The sequence below is a fragment of the Sphaeramia orbicularis genome, chromosome 24 (assembly GCF_902148855.1).
Source record: "Sphaeramia orbicularis chromosome 24, fSphaOr1.1, whole genome shotgun sequence".
NCBI lineage: Eukaryota > Metazoa > Chordata > Actinopteri > Kurtiformes > Apogonidae > Sphaeramia > Sphaeramia orbicularis.
In genome coordinates, this window is record NC_043979.1 from 25,811,061 (window position 1) to 25,834,108 (window position 23,048).

Genomic DNA, 23,048 nt, shown 5'->3' on the forward strand with positions numbered 1-23,048 from the left:
TTTGGGCACTTTATAATTTTTTTTTTTTTTAACCAATAACTGCCTAACATCTGTAGTTCTTTCTGTGTTTTTGACTCATCTGCGCTCTGATGTGTGCAGATTTTCATGACTGTCATTGAATAATCATAAAGAAACACCTCGATGAAAACATTCCACTCACTCTGTCTTGAGTTTGTCAAATAAAAATGCCCTACTAGGCTTTATTTAGCTGTTTGTCAGCTGTCATGACACCAGGTTTATAGGATGGAGGAAGACGTCCTCCTCTTCCTTCCTGTAAACGCCTGTGACGCGCCTCCTGAGACTGGTTTTCCACATCAGAAAAGAAACACATGAAAGCAATCATACCTTCAAAGAGGGAAAGATACACAACCAGATGTTTCCCTCCTGCAGGAAAATAGAAAGTTCACTGGAGTCTAGGATATAATACACAGTGAGATCACACAGTGAGTGGCCCAGAGGATGAACTGTACAGTACAGAGTAGTCTCTGTTGTCTGATTAAAAAATGTTTTGTCTTGTTTAAGTCTGTATCTCATGTACAATCACACTGTAAATGTGACAAAATACTGAAATCTGTAGTGTGAAGAAATGAATATAGCTAGAATGAGAATAACATATTTTTTATATACTTATATGATTGTGTGTGAGTGGCATCCCATGTATTGTTTTTCACAATAATCCCAGCAGTAGTTTCACTCTATCAGACTGATTTAACCTCTAAAATCTCTATGTCCAGAGGGGAAAAACTCTGACTTTTAAAAAATGTTAATGCATTCATTTGCATCACCTTCAATTATCACATTGACCTCAGAGCAATAACCTTTTAACAGGAGGGAGCTCTCTGTAATCTCTGTAGGCCTGCACACCGGGTACACACAGGCATAATGAGCTGTACACAGTTTGTAATGGTGTAAAAAGATATTTACAACAAAATAAATGATCACAATCGTTTTTCTTCTTGTAAATTCAGACTTAACATACTTAAATGGGAATGAGGAACAGGAAGACAGGTGTATTCGTAATATAAAGGTTTTCATTGAATTTTGCAATTTTGTATGATTCATATTAAAGTTTAATGGCTCTTCTGTCAATTTGTTTCACTCGCTTTGTATTAAATGTCTCCTGAGTTCAGTGTGATTGGACTGACTGAGCTTTCAACTTGACAAGACAGATGATGAGATGAAGTGAGAGGCATGCCATTCGTGCATTTATTTTGTCCCAGGAGTTTTCTCTTGTGAGTGGTCTTGATTTAATCAGTGTTAACACTTTTGCCGATTAATCATTCATCTGACTTTAAAGCCCTTGCATTTGCTTCATCATCAGTGTGACAGGTTAAAGTGGGTATCTGTTTTTGTGAAGGACAGTCCCAATTAGTCCTTAGCTATGTAGGCTTCCAGTGAGATTCTAAGCTTTTGAAGAGTTTTTAGACAAAAAAAAATACATCTTTCTCTGTTTCGTCTTCATAAGATACATCAGCAAACATTAGTATTTTACATAAATGGTTATCTGTATGTAACTGTATGTCACACTGGACAGCAATGATTTTGTTGCCAGGAGAAAAATATCTGATTTGACCTAAATTCATTACACTGATTCCAAATATGAAATCAGAATTTTACCAGAATATTGAGTTATGTAGCCATTAGCGGTATATCACACAGGCACTTCAGTTCAGTTTACACTAAATGATCAAAATTGACAGAAACATTTGGTGGAGTCCAAAGTGATGTAAGGCTGAAAGACTGAATACCTCATTGGTGATCTTGTGTTCCCACCAAAGCTCAGCCCTCTAGAATTAACAACAGAGGAGTCATTTGTGCAAAAGGTGCAAAAATATGAATGGATGATCATAGAGCACTACAGTATGATCAAGTACCTGAAGACAAACTGAAAGCATATGATCAGGAGGGCAGCAGAATGTCACTCACATTTCATTTCCTCCACTCACATCTTGATTTTTTCCTCCAGTTTGAGTGATGTAAGTGCTGATCATGGTCAATGGTTTCATTACGATATTTCTGAAATGAAACCAGACACCAGGGGGCTTCAACCCAAACGTGATGGTAATACTGTTGGTTCTACACCAGGAAACTGTCACAACGCACAAGAACAAAGCTCTGCTACTTGGGTTTATTTGTCACTGGGACTGATGTTCATATCTTTAAGTAAATTTGACCGAATTACCACGTATTATGATCAAATTGTGAAGCATCGATAAAAGCCGTTGGCACAATGTTAGAAAATGTGTTGTGAGTGTTTTTTTTGTTTAAACAAATTTTGTTTTGTTTTGTTTTACATGGTCTCTTATTTCACATTTAGAAGCATACACTTGGCAGAATGTCTGATTTTTGTCAGATTTGTGTGTATGTATGTATGTATGTATAGCAACTTTTACACAAAGATCCCAGAAAAAAAGGTGAGCTGGTGATCAAATCTTTTTCCCACCACTGACCGATTTCCACAGCCAAGCCAAAGGAGTAACAGAGATAAGACAGGCTGGACTTTTACACAGCAGACCTGCATTCCGGAACCAAAGGGGCTGCGATACAGTGCAGTGTATACTGCGCATATGGAGACACTGGCATAGATTATACGGCAGCTGCCCCAGGTGCCGGTCCTGTGGCTTCGTGCCACGGGTGAAAATGGCATGTAGCCACAGCACTAGCGGCACGTAACCACGGCACCCATGGCATCCCTGGCATGAAGCTGTGCACCCTGGCATGGCTGCCACAGAATCCATGCCAGTGCCTCTACATGTGCCCTCTGTCTCTCAGGTGCAAGGGTCATCGTCATCAAAATGTCACACCCTGGTTGCAGAACAAGAGGTGTTCCTTTTACATAGTGTTCTGGAATCATGATTCCACTTTTATCATGGCTCTGTTACTACCTCCAGAGGCATTACAGAGCCGTGATAAAGGTGGGACCAAATGATCTCACCACAGACGCTGTTCCAGAATAAAGGCAAAATATTCCCCTAACAGAAGTGCTGTATAAAAGGAACTTTTGTATGTATGTATGTATGTATGTTTGTATGGTTATTTGTATGTTTGTTTGTTTGTATGTATGTATGTATGTATGTATGTATGTATGTATGTATGTCAATCAATCAATCAATCAATCAAATTTTATTTATATATCGCCAAATCATAACAAAAGTTCTCATGACACTTTACATAGAGATGTATGTATATATACATGTATGTTTGTTTGTTTATATTTATTTATTTATTTGTCTGTTTATTTATTTATTCATAGCTCTACTGGCCTGCAACAGGTTAATTTATTGATAGAATCCATGTCCAAAGTGGTTCTGATAAATGATTTGTAAAGTTTAGTTGATGATGTCCACCCATAGTTATAAATAAAAAAACATAGGCTCTTATAGGAAACTGGTGCTGTTTCATTTATGCACACAGTTCTTTAATCAATGGCCCACACATCACATCTCATAGCTTGTTTGTTTTCTTAATTGCCTCAGACTGCTGGGAGGTTTGATCATTTATCCCAAACATGCATTTTAATGTATTACTTTACTTCTAGTATGTGTGTTTATGTAAGCTGCACAGGAATGTTTATGCTGATCCTCTGCTATAAGTGGGCTTATATAACCTAATAAATAAGTCAGTTGAATCTGTTTAAGGTCTGTGGGAGACAGGTGTTAAAAATGTGTTTCTTGCTTCGCTGCAGAAACGATGGAGCGTAAGTGAAGTGTAGCAATGAAGGAATATTATGTATGATATATATTGACACCAGCTGTGAACGCATGCATGAAAAAGCTACGTGGCCTTGTGTCATATGGCTTTTTTATGCTGACATTTTGTATGTAGGGATAAAAACATAAAGCAGGAAGAGGAGAAAAAGAAAAATTAAAAATAGCACTTTAAAAGGGCTGAATATTCCCTGTCTACCAGCTGTTCCCCACTGTTTCCTCTGGTGTTTGAGTGTTAAAAGACATTTGTTCCTGTTTACAAATTTTAGGACTCATCTTGTGTCAATTAATGTGACAGACTTCCTCTGAGGTTTCCTTTGCTGTGTTTTTCCTCATATCACAGACCTCTTTTCCCCTGTGACTGAATGCGTTAGCTGCTATTATTCTTTAGGTGTTTTTTTCTCACTCGTTGTAGTGGACACTGACTTATGGCTCTGACATACGTCCTGTTGAAGTACTGTATTTATTCTGTTGGCCTCCATACTGCTCTATCTTTATTTTTCAGGTGTCAGTGATGAAACTACACTGTTGCCCATAAGTTTGGATTAAATATTTGTACCGCTTCTGAAATGACTGTGACAATGTGATTTATTCTTGATAGATAAAGTGTAACTGGGACTCAGTATGAAATTATTGCACCAGGTCAGAGGTGATTACAGATGCGAATAAATAGGAATAAAAAGAGGAATGTGTCTGAAAAATAAGTTATTCCAAATTTATTTACAGGCATCAGTGTATAAATATTACTTTTCCTTCAAGGAATATTCTTGTTGAAGCATGATTTAGAAGTAAAACCCTGCCTTTACAACTTTAAGAATATCATTTTATTTCTTTACTAATGTTATCAAAATGAGCGAAAATTGGAAAAACCCATAAAGCCCCAGTGCTACTTTTGAGGCAGTTCCCAAATGAATTTTTCTCCATATTTAATCTTTCTTAAGTTATTTATCTCCATTCATTGTAATCTTTAGTTTGAATTTTTTCAGTGTAAATTATGTATTTTCCTGTATTTAATTCACTGATCATGTAAACGTTGATGAAAACTCAAAGTAAATTCAAAGGTTATTATATCAGAACAGAGAAAATTAAAGAAAAGTGATTTTTTCAGTAAAATATATTAGTAACTGAACATAAACCCAGTGTGTCCATCCACTGTCATTTATCAAACTCCATGGGTTTTACTGGTGAATAAATGTTGTAGAAGATGTTGGTGTTTCTATGTTCATTACGAAGCCCCTGAATGTCCAAATGGGTCATATCTGATGACCATGAAAAGATGACAAACTCCATTTAACACAAATTATTTACATGTATTGATAGGATTAGTGTGTAAACAGGTATTAAACAGTTTAGATCAGTAAATGCTTTTGGCTGATAGTGAATGTTTGGGTCTTTATGATTCAAGATTCAAGATCCAAAACATTTATTGTCATGTGTACAGTAAAGAAACAGGTTTCCCTGTACAAAGAAAATCTAACTTTGTCATCCCCACTGAATGCCACAAGAGAAGGGCATAAAAATATAAAAATATAAACTACTGTTACTAAGAGAAAACTATATATTTACATAATGTGCAACATCTGGTAATTGTTCAAATTGTCAGAGGTAAATGGCAGACAGCATGTGCAGAACTGCCTGAGATAAGTGAGATGTTAATGTGTAAAACTGTCAGAGATACACAGTATGAGCATTCAGACATAGCAGTATAGTATATGATAAGCAGTATGATATATAAGGTGCATAAAGTGTCCTAGAGAATCAGTATGGTGTAAATATATCTATATAAGGTGCATAAACAGTATCACAGTTGAAAGTGTGAACACTGTAAACAGTCAGTATGGCTATTGTAGACTCCTATCAGCTGTTAAAGAGCCTGATGGCGGATGGAAAGAAAGACATGGGATAGATATAGGAAAGATAGATATGGGATAAATAATATGTTGATATCATTTATTAGTAATAAAACACTTTCAAATTGAGTCAATCTGCTTCAATGGGCCTGTGTAGTAGTGGTTATATAAACACACGATTAAATTTAACACAGGTATTTCTAAATCTTAATTATTGTGCCTTTATATGAAATAAGTCTTTCCCATTCAACAGAGTAGAGAACAGAAAAGCTAAAATTTCTGACGTGGAAAATATTTGACTAAGTTATTCTGCATGTATGTTTTATCTGACTGCTTATAGGAAGGAGCTGATTATGAAAACGTGTTTCTCTCGACCCATCCCTCAACATCCTGCTAGTGTTCACTGTTACATGACTGCATTATGCAGCGTTTCATAATGAGGAAGAAGTCTCAGTCCTGAATTAATTGCGCCCTTGAATAAACCTTGAGCTTTTTGAGTGTTTGGGTTTGTGCATCACCTTTTTGAATAAATGGCTAATTAAAGCTCTTTAAACAAATACATGTCACGGTAATTGAATGGCTCCTCAGTAATCATATGTGCGTTTGTTGATTGAACCTCCTCTATTTCATGCCATGGGTCCTTCTCCCTTATGAACCCCCTGCTCATTTGTATTGATTAAATGAGTGATGCGTAAAATTCTGCACTCAACTGGATTGCAGTATAATTAGCAGCACTTGTCAATAGTATCTTTTCATCTGTCCTTCCATCCTTAACCCCCAATCTTTTATTACATGTAAATGTATTTGAGGACGTTCCACACTGGAAATAGATGCCGTATATAACATTTTTGTATGCAAATTATTCACTAAATTCCCTAGAGATGAAAAGTTATTTAATTCATCCAACAGGTCGGATCCCTGTGCGCACCAGTCAGAGTCACATGGGTTTGGATATGCATGAGTCTTCTGTGTATGTGCTTTTTTTTTTTTTTTTTTTTTTTTAAATCTAAAGCTCCTTCAGTATTTGGTCAAAGCAATTGGTTTCTCTTGTGCTTCACTGCACCTGAATCCCCCTGAAACAACTGCTCTTACAGCTGTCCTATTTCTATTCATAGCCTGGTCAGCATAAAAGGAGCACTTAGGCTGAGGATGAACAATATTCATGATTGTAATAAGCTACAAAGAGCAAACGCCCAATATTTTATGTAGGAATCATCATAATTGCATTGATTGATGAATATGCTGGCGTACAAAGAGGAAAATCAAGCATTTTTAAAAAAGAAAAATAAAAGAGGTAAATTTGGGGCTCAACAAGAACAAACATTCTACTACCCCACCCCCCGAAGGGGAGGCAAGGGGTATTGTTTTTTTGGTTGTTTCTCTGTTTCTTTGTTTGTTAACACTCTAGCAGTAAAACTATTAGTTGAATTCACACTAAATTGGGTTTATAGACTGCCAGTGAGCCAGAATATATCTGATTATATTTTGGGAACAGTAGGTCGATGTTCCAATTTTTTAGGATTTTTTAAAATCTTTTTTTTCTCCCATTTAGTTATAATGAGTGACATTTCACATGTTTATATAAACATCAATTTTGTTTCAATTTACTTCAAACTTGGCACATATAATATATAATTGGCAATTGATATGCTGACATCAGCACACGCATAGACAGGATGACATCAGCTGGATTGATGCCAAAATAAGCTACAATACATACAAGGAGCGGGGTTTGTTGTCCCCAGCACCACTTGTGAAAAAAGATTTTAGGTGGTGTTCCTGTAATAATGTCGAATTTCACCACTAATCATTTTATTTATGTGCTCCTATAGACAATGCATATTTTTATGTCTTTCAGATTTTCTGTATATAAGAAATTCAGCTACTGCTGGATTGCTTCAGGCTTCTACAAACCAAAGTGGTAATATTTGCATGTATTTAACACATCTTTAAGCCATTTGTTCAAACAATACAATATTTATTGTATTCATTTTCAGATGTTTTATACCAGGTTTCTTCAACACATTTCAGAAGTTTCTATTAATGCTGTTTCTAGTCATGGGGTCAGGGGTCACATGAAATAGTGATTTTAACCTTTATGACCCATTTCATTCATTTTTTTCCCTTTTGTGTTTTTTAAGGCATGCACATATTTCCTTGATTTTCTTGTTGTATCAGAGGAAAACAGAATGAGAAATAAATATGCACGCTCATTTCAACTCTGCAAATACAACATAGCTGAAGGTGGTCTAAGACTTTTGACAGTATTGTGCAGTACAGTAGATATAATGTTTAAAGTGTTACGCTATGGTGATAAAAGAGCAACTGACGACCAATAACAGCAGGTATGCCACATATACTCTAAAACTTTCCATAAACAAATCAGGATTAATGACACATCACATGTTGATACCTGAAACAAAGATCACCTTATGAGGTTCATGGTCTAATTATTCATTACCAAATTGGATGGACAAATAAAAGTGTCTTCACTGACTAATACAGTGATACTCAAAGTATGGTCCGCGGACCATCAGTGGTTCATAAGTGCTCCAAAGTGGTCCACAAGAGGATGTCAGAAAAAAGTCAAATTTATATCAGTGTTTCTCAAATCACCCTCATCTGACTTCGAAAGCAAAGTTACAAGTACAGATAATTACTTTCCAAATTAAAAGCGAATCAAATGTAGCCTAAATAAGCCTTAGAGTAGACTCTTATTGAATTTGTCTATGCAAACCCACGTTTTGCGTCACCGTCTCTATACAGTTAGGTTACCTAGGTTGCCTATTGTCATATCGAAGACCTCTTGTGACTTGTGAATTGTGGTGGAAATGAAGTAGAATAGCTGACTGATCAGAAACGAAACAAACATATGACGTGAACAGTTCTAAAATACGACAATGGATCAATGACTGAAGAGAAAAGCTGGAGAAACGACGACCAGTGTTAGCAACAAGGTGCAAAGACATTCTGTTAGCATTGAGCTGTTAGCACCATTTGTAATATACTGCAGACTTAATTTGTAATGTACAAGGGGTTTTTTTTAGGATGGGAGTGGGAAACTGGCCGGCTGTTTAGGTGGTCTGTGAATGTTTTTTTTTTTTGTTTTTTTTGTTTTTTTTTTATGATAAAGTGGTCCTTGATATGAAAAAGTTTGAGAACTCCTGGACTAATATTGCTTGGTAGCTATAACTGTAAATGATTCAAAATGTATTATTAACAGTGTCGATAACTGAATGGTGAACAGGTGAGTGTGGGAGGATGATGGGGAGCTGCAGGTGAGTGGAGGAATGGATGGAAAGATGGAAAACAACCAAGGGAGAGTAGGGGAAGGAAAATGGAAACAGAGGCGCTTCGAAAAATAGGATGGGAAGAGGAGGGAATTCATGACAGTTGGTAACATAATGGCAGTGTTGCATGTATATGTTTAAGAATGTAGAAATGTCATGACTCACTCGCACCTGCTTTACACCCTGATCCTGCAAATATCATGTGACAGACATTCTTTTTTTCCAGGTGTCGGTGTGTCATGGGAGTAAATATCTCAATAAAATCGCCCAATATTCTTTCACATTCTTGTGGAATGTATGTGGGGTAGCCTAAATCACCCTTTTCCACCTTCTTCATTCTGCCCCCTCAGTGTCAACAGTGAGTAATGATATGGTAATAAACTGTCTGCAGGAAGAAGGAAATATGCAGGAAAGTGGCAGAAATAGAGGCACCAAGGGATTACCGGTCCATTCATCTGCAGGTTCACCTAAGCATTAATACTACACCTTTCACACTGAGCAACATCCGTTCAACTTGGGGAAGTGTATGTGGAGGGTGAAATGAAGTTTTCTTTAAAGAAGCAAACAGCCACAACTGTTCTGAGACCAGGGACTGTGTAAACAAAAAAAAAAAAAAAAAAAAAAAAGCCTTTTATCAGATTTCAGGCTTGTGAGTCTTTATTCTTAATTCTTGTTAAAGTGATATTTATGACAATAACATCACAAATATTTAATAATGTGCAGTGTATTTGAAAGCAGAAAACATGAGAGAGCTTGATCTTCTGAATTAGTGACAGAAATAAAACCTGGGAGAACCTATTTCATCAATCCATTTCTAGCAGTTACAGCAGCAAAAATATTCCCCAAAAATTGAAGGAAAGCTTTGATACATACTGAAATCTGTGCTCTGCTGTCTGAATGCAAATGTATCTGATGGACTAGAATCTGTCAAGATGTGAGGTTGTGAGATCAACTTGCCTTGGGCAAAGACGTTCTGCTGTGGCCTCTCAGAGCTGTTTCGCCCTCTCACTATCATCTGCAGGATTTAAGGTCAAACAGTGAAATACTTAAAATAGAGAAACGCTGTAGCATGAAATATAACTCTCCTCAGAAACATGCTGATGCTTTGTGCAAACCTGTGAATTAAGTGCAGTGATTAATGACCGTGGATTTTTTCTTATATTAAAAAAGGTCAGTCTCATTGACATTTTGCTGATTGTTGTTTTTTGTTTTTTTTTTTTTTTAATTTGTAGTGGATTTTGTAGTGTTTGTTGATACTGACCTATCCTGTTGTAAAATAACTATGAGGTTTAAGGTGAGTTTGTAATTATGGAGCATGTTGTTCAATAATACATGATAAGACTGTTGAATTTTCTGGCTCTTATCAGAAAACAGTGTAATTACATCAAATCACTTCCCTTTATTTTCATCTGTAGGTGCTGCAGTGTCTGAAACTTTTTTTTTTTTTTCCCAGTTTTTTTAAATGAAGAAAAACGGAACACTTCCAATCACAGAATTACAATTTACCTGAATAAATAAAATTTTTAAAATAAAAACATAAAATTAAATAAATGAAATAAAAATAAATGTATAATGAAATAAACCAATTGCACTCCCCCACCCCAAACCCTGCCCCACCTCAGCTCATCCTGACCAGTACAAAGTAATGGTTACTTGTGTCAGCACATCCTCTCAATGTGAATTTCAGTGTCTGAAATTTTTAAGGAAAGACTGAGGACTGTTTTCACATCATATATTTTATGTGTGTATGTATTATTTTTACTATTTTTCATCTATATCACACCACATATCTCTCCTCGTAAGGCAGCTTCTAAGGAATTGTTCGACGTCTTAGCAGATGTGATGTCCTCTTGTGTTGTATCCATGACAGATAACAGAGTCAAAAAGAAATGGGGTATTGATTTATCTAAAGCTTCTCACGTTCTCCTTCATTAGTGAAAGTCAATATTCACCTGAGAGCAATTATTCAGGTCATGACACATTTGCGAAAATGTGTCATACAAATGTATAGAAAACAAGCTTGATGGGTCATAACAACTGGTTAAATCATGCACATAATGACTTACCAACAGGGACAGCAGGCCGCTGTATTCATTTTCATGAGTGTGCAGTTGCTATTATCGTGCGAATCTCAATGTCAAACTTTAACCTTATGAAGTAAGCATATAATAACTTACACGGTTTCTGTCTATTTATGAATTTGTGATCCACAGGGAGTGTTGAGCAGCAAAGGTCAGGACATCATTCATCCTCTCAGCATGGGAGGATATCCTATCTGCAACAGCCAGGAAAACACTGCTGGATTCAATGAAAGGTTAAAGTTTACAGTAAATCACCCCTTTAGGATTTAAGAGTTGGTCTTTTGTGGTCAGGTTACCTGTCAGATGTGTTATTGTGATGATTTGATTTAAAGGGCCAGGCAAAATAAGAGGCTGTAACAGTAAAACTAACTGTTTATCCTTCTGCTGCAACATCTCTTCTTCATTTAACATCTTCAAACTCATTTTTATTTGACATTTTTAAGTAGTTTGCATATTATTGCTGAGTACAGACAAGAATCAAGAATGAATGACAGATATTTTTCCAACAAAAACAGAATACATTACTATGCATTTTGAATTGACTCTAGTCAGACCCATAAGTATTTGGACAGTGACGCAAATTCTGTAATTTCTTCTCTGTACAACAATACAGTGGATGTGAAGTGAAACAATCAAGATATGACTGAAGTGGACCTGCAGCTTTAATTCAAGGGGTTTAACAAAATTATTGCATTACAACCGTTTTAAACATAGTACCTCCATTTTGCAAAGACGCAAGAGTAAATGAACAAACTGAGACTGCCATAAATTTGTGGATTATTTTTAATAATTTGATGAAAATCCGTTGCTTTTGCCTGAAATCTGGAATCAACAGACATTACAAAATACTGTGTTTTTTTCCTGGAGATGCTATACTACGTCTTTATTATCATCACCTTCAGTTACTGCTTGTTTGTTCCTTCGGTTTAGTCTTCAGTCACTGAGAAGGTGCTCTATATTAGGTTGAGATCATGTGACTGACTAGGCCACTGAAGAATATCCCATTTCTTTACCTTCAAAAGGTAAAGGAGACTGCTTTAAAAGAAAGTTCACACTTCAATCACATCTTGATTGTTTCATTTCAGATCCACTGCAGAGGTGTACAGATGCAAAACTATACATTTTATGTCACGGTCCAAACAGTTACAGATTACTTATGGATTGTTAGCATCATCCACACTTATGCATATTGATCTACAAGAACATATCCTGAAATGTTGCACAATAATCACTGTTTTTATATTACAGTGGATCACAAAATAGTAATAATAATAATAATATTTTTTTAAAAGAGGACAAAATAAGTAGTTAGTTGAAATGATATGTAGATATGATTTTTTTGTGCTCATCTTGCCAAACTGAAGAAAGAACAAAACTTATATCAAGATACAGCAGGCAGCCAAAACCCTCTAAAAATTCAGTGAATGCCAAGTATCAAACTGCAGATAAAGACAGGGACCAGCTGGTGAACAAAGTGGAACATTCAGCAGCTGAGGAGGCACATTTTTGTAAGCGACTGGCATAAAAAAGAACAAATTTTCTCTTCTTTTTTTTTTTTTAAACTAGTATTTCCAAAGGCCTATTCAGTATTCTGCAGTGTGGCATAGAGCTCCCTAATAGGTACTAAAAACCTTGGGAAAAAAAAAAAACCAAAAAAACAGGGAGACAAAGGGAAAGACACTATAGAGCCAATTATAAGCTGAACAATACTTTGTAAGCTGAATTAGACAGCCTCCAAGAGACCTGTCACATAAAGTCATTTCACACACACACACACCACCCACACTCACGGTTCCCACTCCCTCTCGATATGTGAGGTAACCGCCGGCGCTCTCACCATGTACCTCTCCAGCCAGAGACGGATGTGGTTCGAGGCTGAGTCACCGTTTCTCTCTGATGTCACTGCAGACAGAATCACTAATGAACCAACTAATCTCCAACTGGGCTCTGTGGTCGTCTGTCTGTGGGATGTAACGCACTCCGTCTTCGCTTGATGTGTCTGAAACTGCTGTTTGATGAGTGCTTTGGGTTTATTAATACACTTGCAGAATGTAAAGTCAGCTCCCCACTGTGAGAACAGCAAAACCATTGAAATTATCTATGATTTCCTCAAAGCATTTTCTTACATGTTTACTTTTTTGCCAAATGTAACGAGTGCATACATTTTCTTTTGACATAGAGGTCGAAACATTATCTACCCTGTCCCCACTATGTTTAACTTTATTACAAATAACATTCAGCTACCTACATAGATGCTCAAATAAACACAGTAGTCAGAGCTGGTTACGAGCCTAATTTTGCCTGTAGTTGTTCATGTCTTCAGTTTGTCCCAACTGACTTGTTTTATAACCAATGCTGTGTTCATTTATCTGTTCTGCATCTAACACACCACTCTGCAAAAAAACAAATGTACAGTCACGGAAAAAATTATAAGACCACCCCTTGTTTTCTTCAGTTTCTTGTTCATTTGAATGCCTGGTGCAACTAAAGGTACATTTGTTTGGACAAATATAATGATAAAAACAAAAATAGCTCATAAGAGTTTAATTTCAGAGCTGATATCTAGCCATTTTCCATGTTTTCTTGATAATAACCAAAATCACTTCAGTTCTTACATCAATAGCTATGGCATTATACTGATAAAAACAGTGCTTTTAGGCATTCCATGTTTTCTTTTCTGTCTGTTTTAGTCACATGACACACACAGGAGTTAGTACCTGATTGCATAAGCATTGTTTTTGATGACTTTTGATGGTCTAATAATTTTTTCCGTGACTGTACGTGCTTTGGTCATTCTTTCGGTCTTGCATATCTGAAACTCTGTAGGGGTGTTCTGTTATGTAATGGACTTTTTATGCCATGCAGATGATCTAGAGCCCTGTCACAGCCAAATCCAAAGATAATGTTATTCCACATAAGTGGTTACACTGGATCATTGAACAACAAGAGCCATAAATCATTTACTTGCAATATAAAAATCTGTGACAGACTTTCTATGAAGACACACCTGATAGGTAACGAGTTACTGTATCAGCTGTTGTGATATAATTTCTTGTAACTTTGTCATGATATAATGTATTTTGTGAGGTCACGGTGATCTTGACATTTGCCTACCATTTTTAATCAGTTCATCCTTTTAGTCTGAGTGAATGTACCAAATTTGAAACCATTTTCTCCAACTTTTCCTGAGCTATTGTTTAAAATAAAATGTGGACTAACATACTGACAGATACATCTGACAAACTCAAAGTAAGGGTGGGACTCATATCATACATGTGAAGTTTTGCGCCGACTGAACAGAAACTTGTTGAGTTATAACAGTTATTTTGGCGAGACATTAAATTTCGCCACCCCGCCCTAAACACACAGTGTGACACGCGCTCACCATTTCCGTAACTTTTCACCTCTGTCCTCTTAAGACTCGACTGACTGACTTTGACGTCAACTGAATGAAATCTATAGGCAAAATTTGTTAAAATGAAACATGAGTAAAATACCACAAACTGAGGCAAAATTCAAAATGGCCACCGTCGTTTTGGTCTGGTGTCATGGAACCAATTGACTTTTTCCCGTAAACCTTGTTGTGATGTACACTTATACCAAATTTATTTCTGATTGCTGAGAATGCAGCAGGGAGTAATGGTCTTTAGGGGATGCTACAGTCATTTTTATAGTTTAATTTGTAAAACATATTAAATATCAAATTTTTTTGCCACTGCTGATGTGTCAGCACTTGTACTCTAATATTGAAGATATTGAACATCAAATAAAATCTAAATGGAAGCAATTTTTATTCTCGGCCACACTGGCTGCAGGGTATTGTCATCAGTTGGTCGTCCGTCCGCCTGTCCATGTATGTGCGAAAACTTTGGCATGCACCACTAGTTCTCAACTGCAGGGGCCAGCAGATAGTCAACAACAATGATAAGGTGAGGAGAGGACACTTTGACTTTTTCACAGCTTTATCGACATGTCCTCCACATACAGGTCTGTCGCGTTATACATTTATGTATTGAGGTCTGGATTGAGGTTTGTGAGTAGGGGGTGCATGTCCAGCACATCATCTGTTCATCTGTCCGTCTGTATGTGCAAAAATTTGGCGTGCACTGAAGGCTAAAGGTTTTCAATTGCGCACGTTATGTTTATTTTTGAAGTGATTTTTTTTGCATAAATTCAGTGATTTCTGTTGAGAGGCCTGATATGGTCATTATTGCATTTATCACAGATATTTTGTTTTATTGTGTTTTCTGTGTCTATATAAAGGCCGTCTGCAGTGATCTAACAGCTGTGAATCATACTGACTCTGCTTCTTGGAAGGACACTCAGTTAAGGGTCATGTCCTCTTGGTGTTAACGCTGCATCTCCGGATGTGCTTATGGTTCTGTCTGCTTAGATACAGACTGACATTGCGCATCACCTTCCAGCCTATGCCATGTCATTAAGAGAGCTGTCAGGTTCCATTAAGGGCCACAGTCTGTGATTGAGTGACCGTTATGGATTTTGTTTAAACTATAAATAGTACAGGTGGCGTGTTTCATTTGAGCTGTTTGTCCACTTTAGGGTTAACTGTAGAGAAGTCAGTTCATGGTATAAACAGTACAAATAAAAAACCTCCTCAGAAGACACCAGTTACTGTATATTGAGGTGTCATCTGCAAAAGTGCATGAATGGTGGACCTTGTAGTTCACCCTGGGCTTGTGAGACATGAGGAACATTTTGTAACTTGTGACTTAAACCTGTTTTCCTGGCCTGATCCATTATAAAGCAGCACCGTTGTGTTCATGTGATTACAACACCACTGTATCCATAATTATTGAGCTGCACACCACAGCACAAAACAGCCAGGTACAGGCTGTTTATCTGGATCAAATGTGCAGGACAAATAACAGTTTCAAATTCTTCATGGAAAATATGTTTCTCATGGTGAAATTATTCGCAACACTACAGCTTCAGGCGTTTACACTGAATACAAAACAGAAATCATGCCGTCTGTTGTCTAGAAACCCTCTTCTGATTGAAATAATGGCACTGAATTGTATTTTAGAATATCAATACCAGCATCCATTGGGGATGCATTGACTCTGTCCTCATTTATTTAATGGAGAAGAGCATTTTAACACATTAGTTGTGTCCAGAATAAAAAATAAATATCTACTATGTTTTTAACTGAATGCACTTACATCAGCCAAATGATGTCTGTACATGTCTCCTAGAACTTCTGTTGAACAGTTGACATTAACCTATTTTCTCGAGGTGCTAATTTATTAAAATGGTGGTCCATGATTAATAAAAATCAATTTCATTTTGCCATCTACATGTGATTGGATGAAGTGGTCTTGAATGAGATACAGATGCTTTCAGGCTCCAAATGTCACAAGTAACAAAGTTTTGTCTAACTGAGCCTGTTACACATCCATTTAGTCTCCTCACCAAATGACATTTTGGGTACATAGGTAATGTCGAGGCATGACTAGTCTGTGGTTTAGTGGTTAGTGTGCAGGACTGACAGGTGGAAGACTGATATTTGATTCTTGTAAGTTACCTAAATTTTGTTTTCCATAAAAAAACAACACTAAAATACAGGTAGAGTTTAGTCAAACATTAAAAACAATGCTGAATACCGAATATAATAAGCAACACTTACATTTGCTGTTTTTTTGCATATAAATGTTTTATTCTAAACCTTTGAAAAGTTTGTCATGACTTGAGATGACATACCCACATTAAAATACTGTAAACACATGGTTGTCATAGTGTTATTAAAACCAAAGTCTGGGATTTTAGACACATCTGAGTTATAAACACTGGAAGTAACACTTAAAGTAGCATGCAAAACCTGTTGATTTTTTTTAATGTGCATTTATGTTCATGACCCTTTCCATGTACAGTATATTAGCATCTTTTTGCAGAATTATTTATTTTGGAATTTAGAAAATCAATTCTCACAGCAAGACAGAATGGGCCTAATTTGAGCAGCAGATGCTTATGCATACATTTTGAACAGACGACCAAATTTAGCCCAAAGTTTGATTCATGAAAAATGGATCTTGAACACTGATGCACATTTTATTATAATTTTATTAAATCATATGGTAACACTGCTATCTACCATTATGATCATTATGTCTATGATTGTTAAAGAACCATGTTTATATGGCAACACATTTTTTTTTTTTTTTTTTTTGTAATAAATGAGGGCTGTTATTTTAACAGCACACCCACTGAGCTAATTAAACTCCTCTTTCATCCATAAAACACTATGTTAAATCATGAATGTGCTTACATTCATAATGAGGCTCATCTATGTCGTCATGAATGAATAGATACATTCAACATGCTTGAGCTGGGATTTTGATGCAAGCCACAGACTTAATTAAAAACTGTCACCCTGGGTAAAAGACAAGATGCTGTTGTGTGAAAAGGTTTGTGTGGGTGGAAACTAAATGACTTCTTACAAACCCACGCATACAGTCAATACACGACCACATTCATGCATGCACGCACATGTAAAGACATTCATGAACACGTTTCCATACATGTGGCCTTATGTGGCCTGACATATTATGTAATGCTTCATCGACAGCACTCCTTGATTTTCTTCCACACTGACAGCTCCCCTCAGTGGCTGTCAATCACATGACTGACTGGGAAAAAGCAACAGGACTTACAGTGGCTTTGCTTGGAGTCATTGCACAAATGCTCAGCCTCTCAGCTCAGCATCAGTGTCCCAGTAGTCTATCTTTTTAGTGTATTGCAAGTCATCGAGACATACAGTAACTGTTTTGTTGCTAGTGATTGCTTTTAAGAACAAGAATATAATGATATATTCCAAAGCCACTTGGTTGAAAGAGTTATTCTTATTCATACTATTTTCTTCACCATCATATTGTGACTCCTCTTTGACTTGTATTACACATGACAGCTGATGGCCTTGGTACAGTCACTCACACACTGCATAAATCACTCTTGAGTGAGTACTGATTTATGCAGAACATCTCTCTTTCCATTCCCAAAAAAAAGGCAAAACTGTAACTCATTTACACTGTCTACTTGTATGGCTAAGAAATATGTTAAATTTGTAAAACCACCTCAGTGCTGAGGTGCCCTGAAATGCACTGTAACAATTACAAATGTCATGACTTACAAACACAAGACATTTTCCAGATCATAAATCAAACATTTGGTGTAGCAGACAACTGTATAAAGAGGAAAACAACAAGACACTCTGAAGTGTAAATGTCTTCTGTAATGCTACAAACTGTAAATAGCACTATGAATTATGGTGAGAATTTTAAGCATATCTTGCTGGATAAAAGCATTGAATAATAACATAAGACACAATAATGTGAACCTGCCTTCCATCCATCCAAATGCACAAGTGCATTTGTATAAGTGGCATAAAAAACTGTCCGTATTTTTAAAAATGGGCCAATTTGAGATCTGAAATGATCATATTTCTTATGAATTAATCAACATCAAATGATCCACATAGAGGCTTTTATCTGAATCCTTCTTTGTGTTGCAACTTATAAAATATTGAAAAGGTAGTTGCTGCAGAAATGTAAAGACTTTAGAGGGCTCTGAATGTGTACACACACCACAGGCAAGATGAAACTGATCTCATCACCATTATCTGAGGAAAAATCCCCTGTCTGAAGGTAAGTGTTGCAGCGTCATGAACAGCAGTAAGGTAGAGATAATGCCTGTCAGCCTCAGAGGTTCACTGCTCCAGTACAGTACTGTACATACCACAGAAGAAGACTAATGAAAGCTAATGAAGACAAAACAAGACTTAGAAATGAGACCAAACACTTCTGATCCTTTCTTAGACTGAAGACTGCTATCTCTCTTTCTCTCTCTCTGATCTACTGTCAGAAAAGTAGGATCATTACTTTGGTATGTGGGGATAATGGGGTATGATCTGTGAGTCTCTAATGTAACTCTCTGAGAAAATGACAGGAGCCTAAATTCTGCAGACAGAAAGGTGGCATTTTCCGAACCACTCACATGCCATACATAAAGTGTCCACATCTTCTTCCATTTGTATCATCTTCATACTCTCTGCTTTTCTACCACTACTGTGCTCATATGTAACATGTATGTGTGGACAAACACAGCGTTGCTCAATCTTACATGCATCAGCGTCTGTTTGTTGTAGATTCAGTAAGGCACAAGTGGATTATTCCTTAGGGCGAAAGCTGAAAGTCAGTCATGAAAGAACAAAAACATTCGTCTCTGTAGTGAGGGCAGAATACTAGCAAATGCAAGGCGTATTGATCCATGAAGACCTGTAAACTGAAAGAAAAAGACACATTCCTTTAAATACTTCTCTATTATGGAAAGCACAGAAATGCTGCCTCATCAGCAGGTGATGTTTCTTGTTGATGGCCAGCTTTTTAGAGAAGAGGATCCTTTTTTATCTGATGCAGATTTCAAGGCCTCCGGAGAAAAGCACAGATACATCTATTGCTTTCTATGGTTGACGAATGCTTGTGTTTCAGGCATATGAGCGTGTATGAATATTCTGATATTCTGAATGTTGCTACCTCAATATGGGCTTTTTTTTGTTTGTTTTCTTTCTCTGTATGAAAAAAGTTTGTTAAACTCATGCCTCTGATAGAATCCAGTCTCAGCCCAGAGTTTTTCTCTGATTCGACTCCATCACTTGCACAGTTGTCGATCATGTTGGCACAGACATAAGAAAGGGGGTTGGACGGACTTGTAGAATGAAAGTTTTTTTCATGTAGGAGTGTACATAACACTGAGGACCTTGATGGATGACATGTGTTTGAGTCACTCCAGTCCAAATGTTGAATGCACAGAGGAACTGTTTCACAGATATTCAGTCAGTAAATACAAGTGTGTGTGCCAGTCTGTGTAGGTTATGTCCTCTAGGTCAAAAAGGATCCACAATATTCTTTTTAATCATGCTTCTTAATTAAGACTTTCAATAATAGGAATCTCCCGGCGGTCTGCGTACTCTGGGCTGAGGCCGTTCAGGTACAGGCTGCCGTTCCTGCTCAGTGTCCCTGAGGTGGGACTGAGGGACAGAGTCAAGTTGGGATAAGTCTCTCTTTCCTCGCCCAGGTTGACCGACAGCGTCCTCTTGCCCGGAGTCATTTCCTGGTTGACGGACGCGTTGATACCCAGCTCAGATGACAGCTTGCGTTTAATGGACGCGGCACGCTGGAACTTGTCATAGATGTCAACACTAAGCCGCCGCCGGGTCTCTTTGAACTCTGCTGACACGTTGGCGGTCCACTCAGCTGCATGAGCTCGAAACTCCCCAACCTGCAGAAAGACAGACAAAAGATTCATCCACACTATAGAATACAGCATGTTTTCTGGCTGCAGTGAGCTGGGTGATGCACAGATCCAAATGGCTGCTAGTTGAATCTGCATTTTAGCTTTGAGCTCTCAGTTTCACTCATTCATCTTGCAGATAATCCCACCCAGGTGCAGGACTGAACGTTTCAGATGCTCCTTTGTACAAGAGCAGCTTGGCTTAAAGTACATCCTGCTCTGAACAGACTTTTGCATTTGTCAGTATCACCTACTGCACACTTGTTACTTTATTACCCCACCCCCTACAGGGGAGGCAAGGGGTAAGTTCCAATTTTCATTATTTTTTTTTAAATCTTTTTTTTCCTCATTTACCTATAATGGGTGAAATTTCACGTCTGTAGCACCAAAACTACTGGTTGAATTCATACCAAATTTGGTTTATAGATTGCCAGTGACCCACAATAGATGCAGTTACATTTTGGGAAAAGTTGGTCAAAGTTGTAATTTTTTAATGAATTTTTTTTAACTGTTCTTCTTCTCCCATTTACTTATAATGGTTGAAATTTCAAATGTCTATAAAAACATCAATTTTGTTTCAATGTACTTCAAACTTGCCACATATATAGAGGTAATTAATATGCTTACATCACAACACACATAGACATGATGACATCAGCTGGATCCATGCCAAAATAAGCTACAATACGTGTGAGGGGCGGGGTTTGTTGTGCCTGGCACCACTTGTTTACCATTATTATTTCTATTTATGTCATTCAGTCACTTTACCAATTTTGTTTTATATTTTTCATCTTCTCTTTATTTTTCTTTGTATTTGATGTTTATTGTCTTGTGCTGCTGTATATTTGAATTTCCCCCTTGGGGGATCAATAAAGTACATCTTATGTTAAATTTGTGTTTTTACTTATAACCCAGAAAATTACTTTTACATCCACTTACATAAAACACACACTTGATTCCTTTTTGTCTTTATATAAAAACACAAATTGCTGCTAAAACCATGAGACAACAGCATGTACTGGATTGAAGAGGCTTATTCTTATCATAATGGAGGTTCTCTGCCTACTAAATGGAGTTTTCCTCTTTCGTTCAAGAGGTGCATGGCTTCTTTCAACAATCCAAAAGTGTGTTGAGGTCAATGTTGCTGTGTTGTAGACCCATGTGAGTTGCCCGGAGCCAAAATCAGACCCTCAGCCTCGCTTGCTGTTGGTTTATCAGTGCCCACACAATCCTGGATGAGAAGCTGAAGTGGTTTCTTTCGGTATTCTAATGCGTCCTCTTAAACCTCTGCACCTAGAACAGTAGATCTTGGATCGTACCTCCTCAACAACTCATGATCCTGTAGACAACTATGTGCTCTTACCAAGCTATTTGAACACCTCTTAGTTCCTCTTCTGCAGTTTTCTAGGCAGCCATCATGTATGTGTAGGACCAAACTGGCTGAGTAGATGTAGGCAGAGAAATTGTTGGCTGATGTAACTTTGAGCAAGGCACTTAACTCCCCATTGGCTCCCTAGGCACTGCACATGGCAGTCTATTGCTCCGAGCGACATGTTCAGCTAGTGATGGGTTAAATGCAGAGGTTCCGCTTTGGTGTGTGTTGTATGTTTCCATGTAAAATATATGCTGACAAATAAAGATTCTTAATCTCTGTATAAGGCCACATTTATTCTACTTCAAATAAACAGCCTGATCTGCTCAGATCATATTTCACTCTGTATTTTATAAAGCTGCAACCGATTAATCGATTAGGTGCTTGAAGCAAATGCAAAAATTCACAATTTGACTGATCGACTCTAATTGATTGAAGGGAAATATTCTATTGCAGTTTTCCTGAATTGAAGCTTCTTTGTGCATCACGATAAGCGTCCGTGTGAAACACAGCAGTGGAACCAATGTTTAACAGCAGAGAAATGAAGGAAACAAAGTTTTGATTCAGGAGAACTGTGGTTGAATGAATTTTTTTTTATCACTTTGAGTCGATTAATCATTTCAGCTCTATTATTTTATCATATATTTAACAGTTTTTATTGTATTTCTATTGTTTTATTATTTATTCAACAACTCTAGTTTTATTGTGAAGCACTTTGTGACCATTGTTTGTCAAATGTGCTACATGATTAAATCTTACTTATGCACATTAATAGATAATGTATTCATTGTAATATTATGAACGTGTTATGGAGACATATAATGAAATACTTTATAGTAATATAACTGCAGAAACAAACAAGGTGAGGACTTCAGCCCAAAAAATGCCACTGACGAATAAGTATCATAGTTAGAATATCACTGACGACCACTGGGACTGACTCCAAAGAACCCTCAAATGCTAACTAAGTTGATAACTTATTTCTAACCAGGACTCATTCTAGTGTCATTCATTTTTATTAGAACTCCCTACTAAAACTACTGTGGTCCATCTTTTAAATATTTCTCATCACAGCTTGAATAAGTACAAAAAGTCAACACAGTGAACAGTCAAAATTACAAGCGACTGGCTTCTGAACGGCATTTCAGAAACAAATGACATCTTGGTCCCTGTGTCCACTATTTATAGACAGTCTATGGATAAATTCAAGTGAACTTAAAAATAGATTTTCATGTTCTTTTTCCTGATGTTTTATACACAGGTTCTCCTCTGATTCCCATGGTACTAGGGACTGTGTGACTCCTTAAACCTCACAGGAATTATTAATATTCCTACCATGCCCAAACCAAAAGATCTAAGTCAGTCTACACCAATTTATCTCATTCTCACACACATACACTGGCGATGAACTTTCACACCTGTATATGAAAATGCTTTCTTTGAAA

General features: G+C 37.0%; 1 protein-coding gene across 3 annotated transcripts in view; it reads right to left on the minus strand.

Moving 5' to 3' along the window:
- Nucleotides 1–16,581: 16,581 nt before the first annotated feature.
- The window catches only part of kcnk2b (potassium channel, subfamily K, member 2b), a 44,910-nt gene continuing 38,443 nt past the window's right edge, over nucleotides 16,582–23,048 (minus strand). For all 3 annotated transcript variants that reach the window (XM_030128891.1, XM_030128890.1, XM_030128889.1), the window contains exon 7: nucleotides 16,582–20,219. In XM_030128891.1, the coding sequence (XP_029984751.1) occupies nucleotides 19,863–20,219 (357 nt within the window). In that variant the 3' untranslated portion in view covers nucleotides 16,582–19,862. The remainder of the gene's footprint in view (nucleotides 20,220–23,048) is intronic.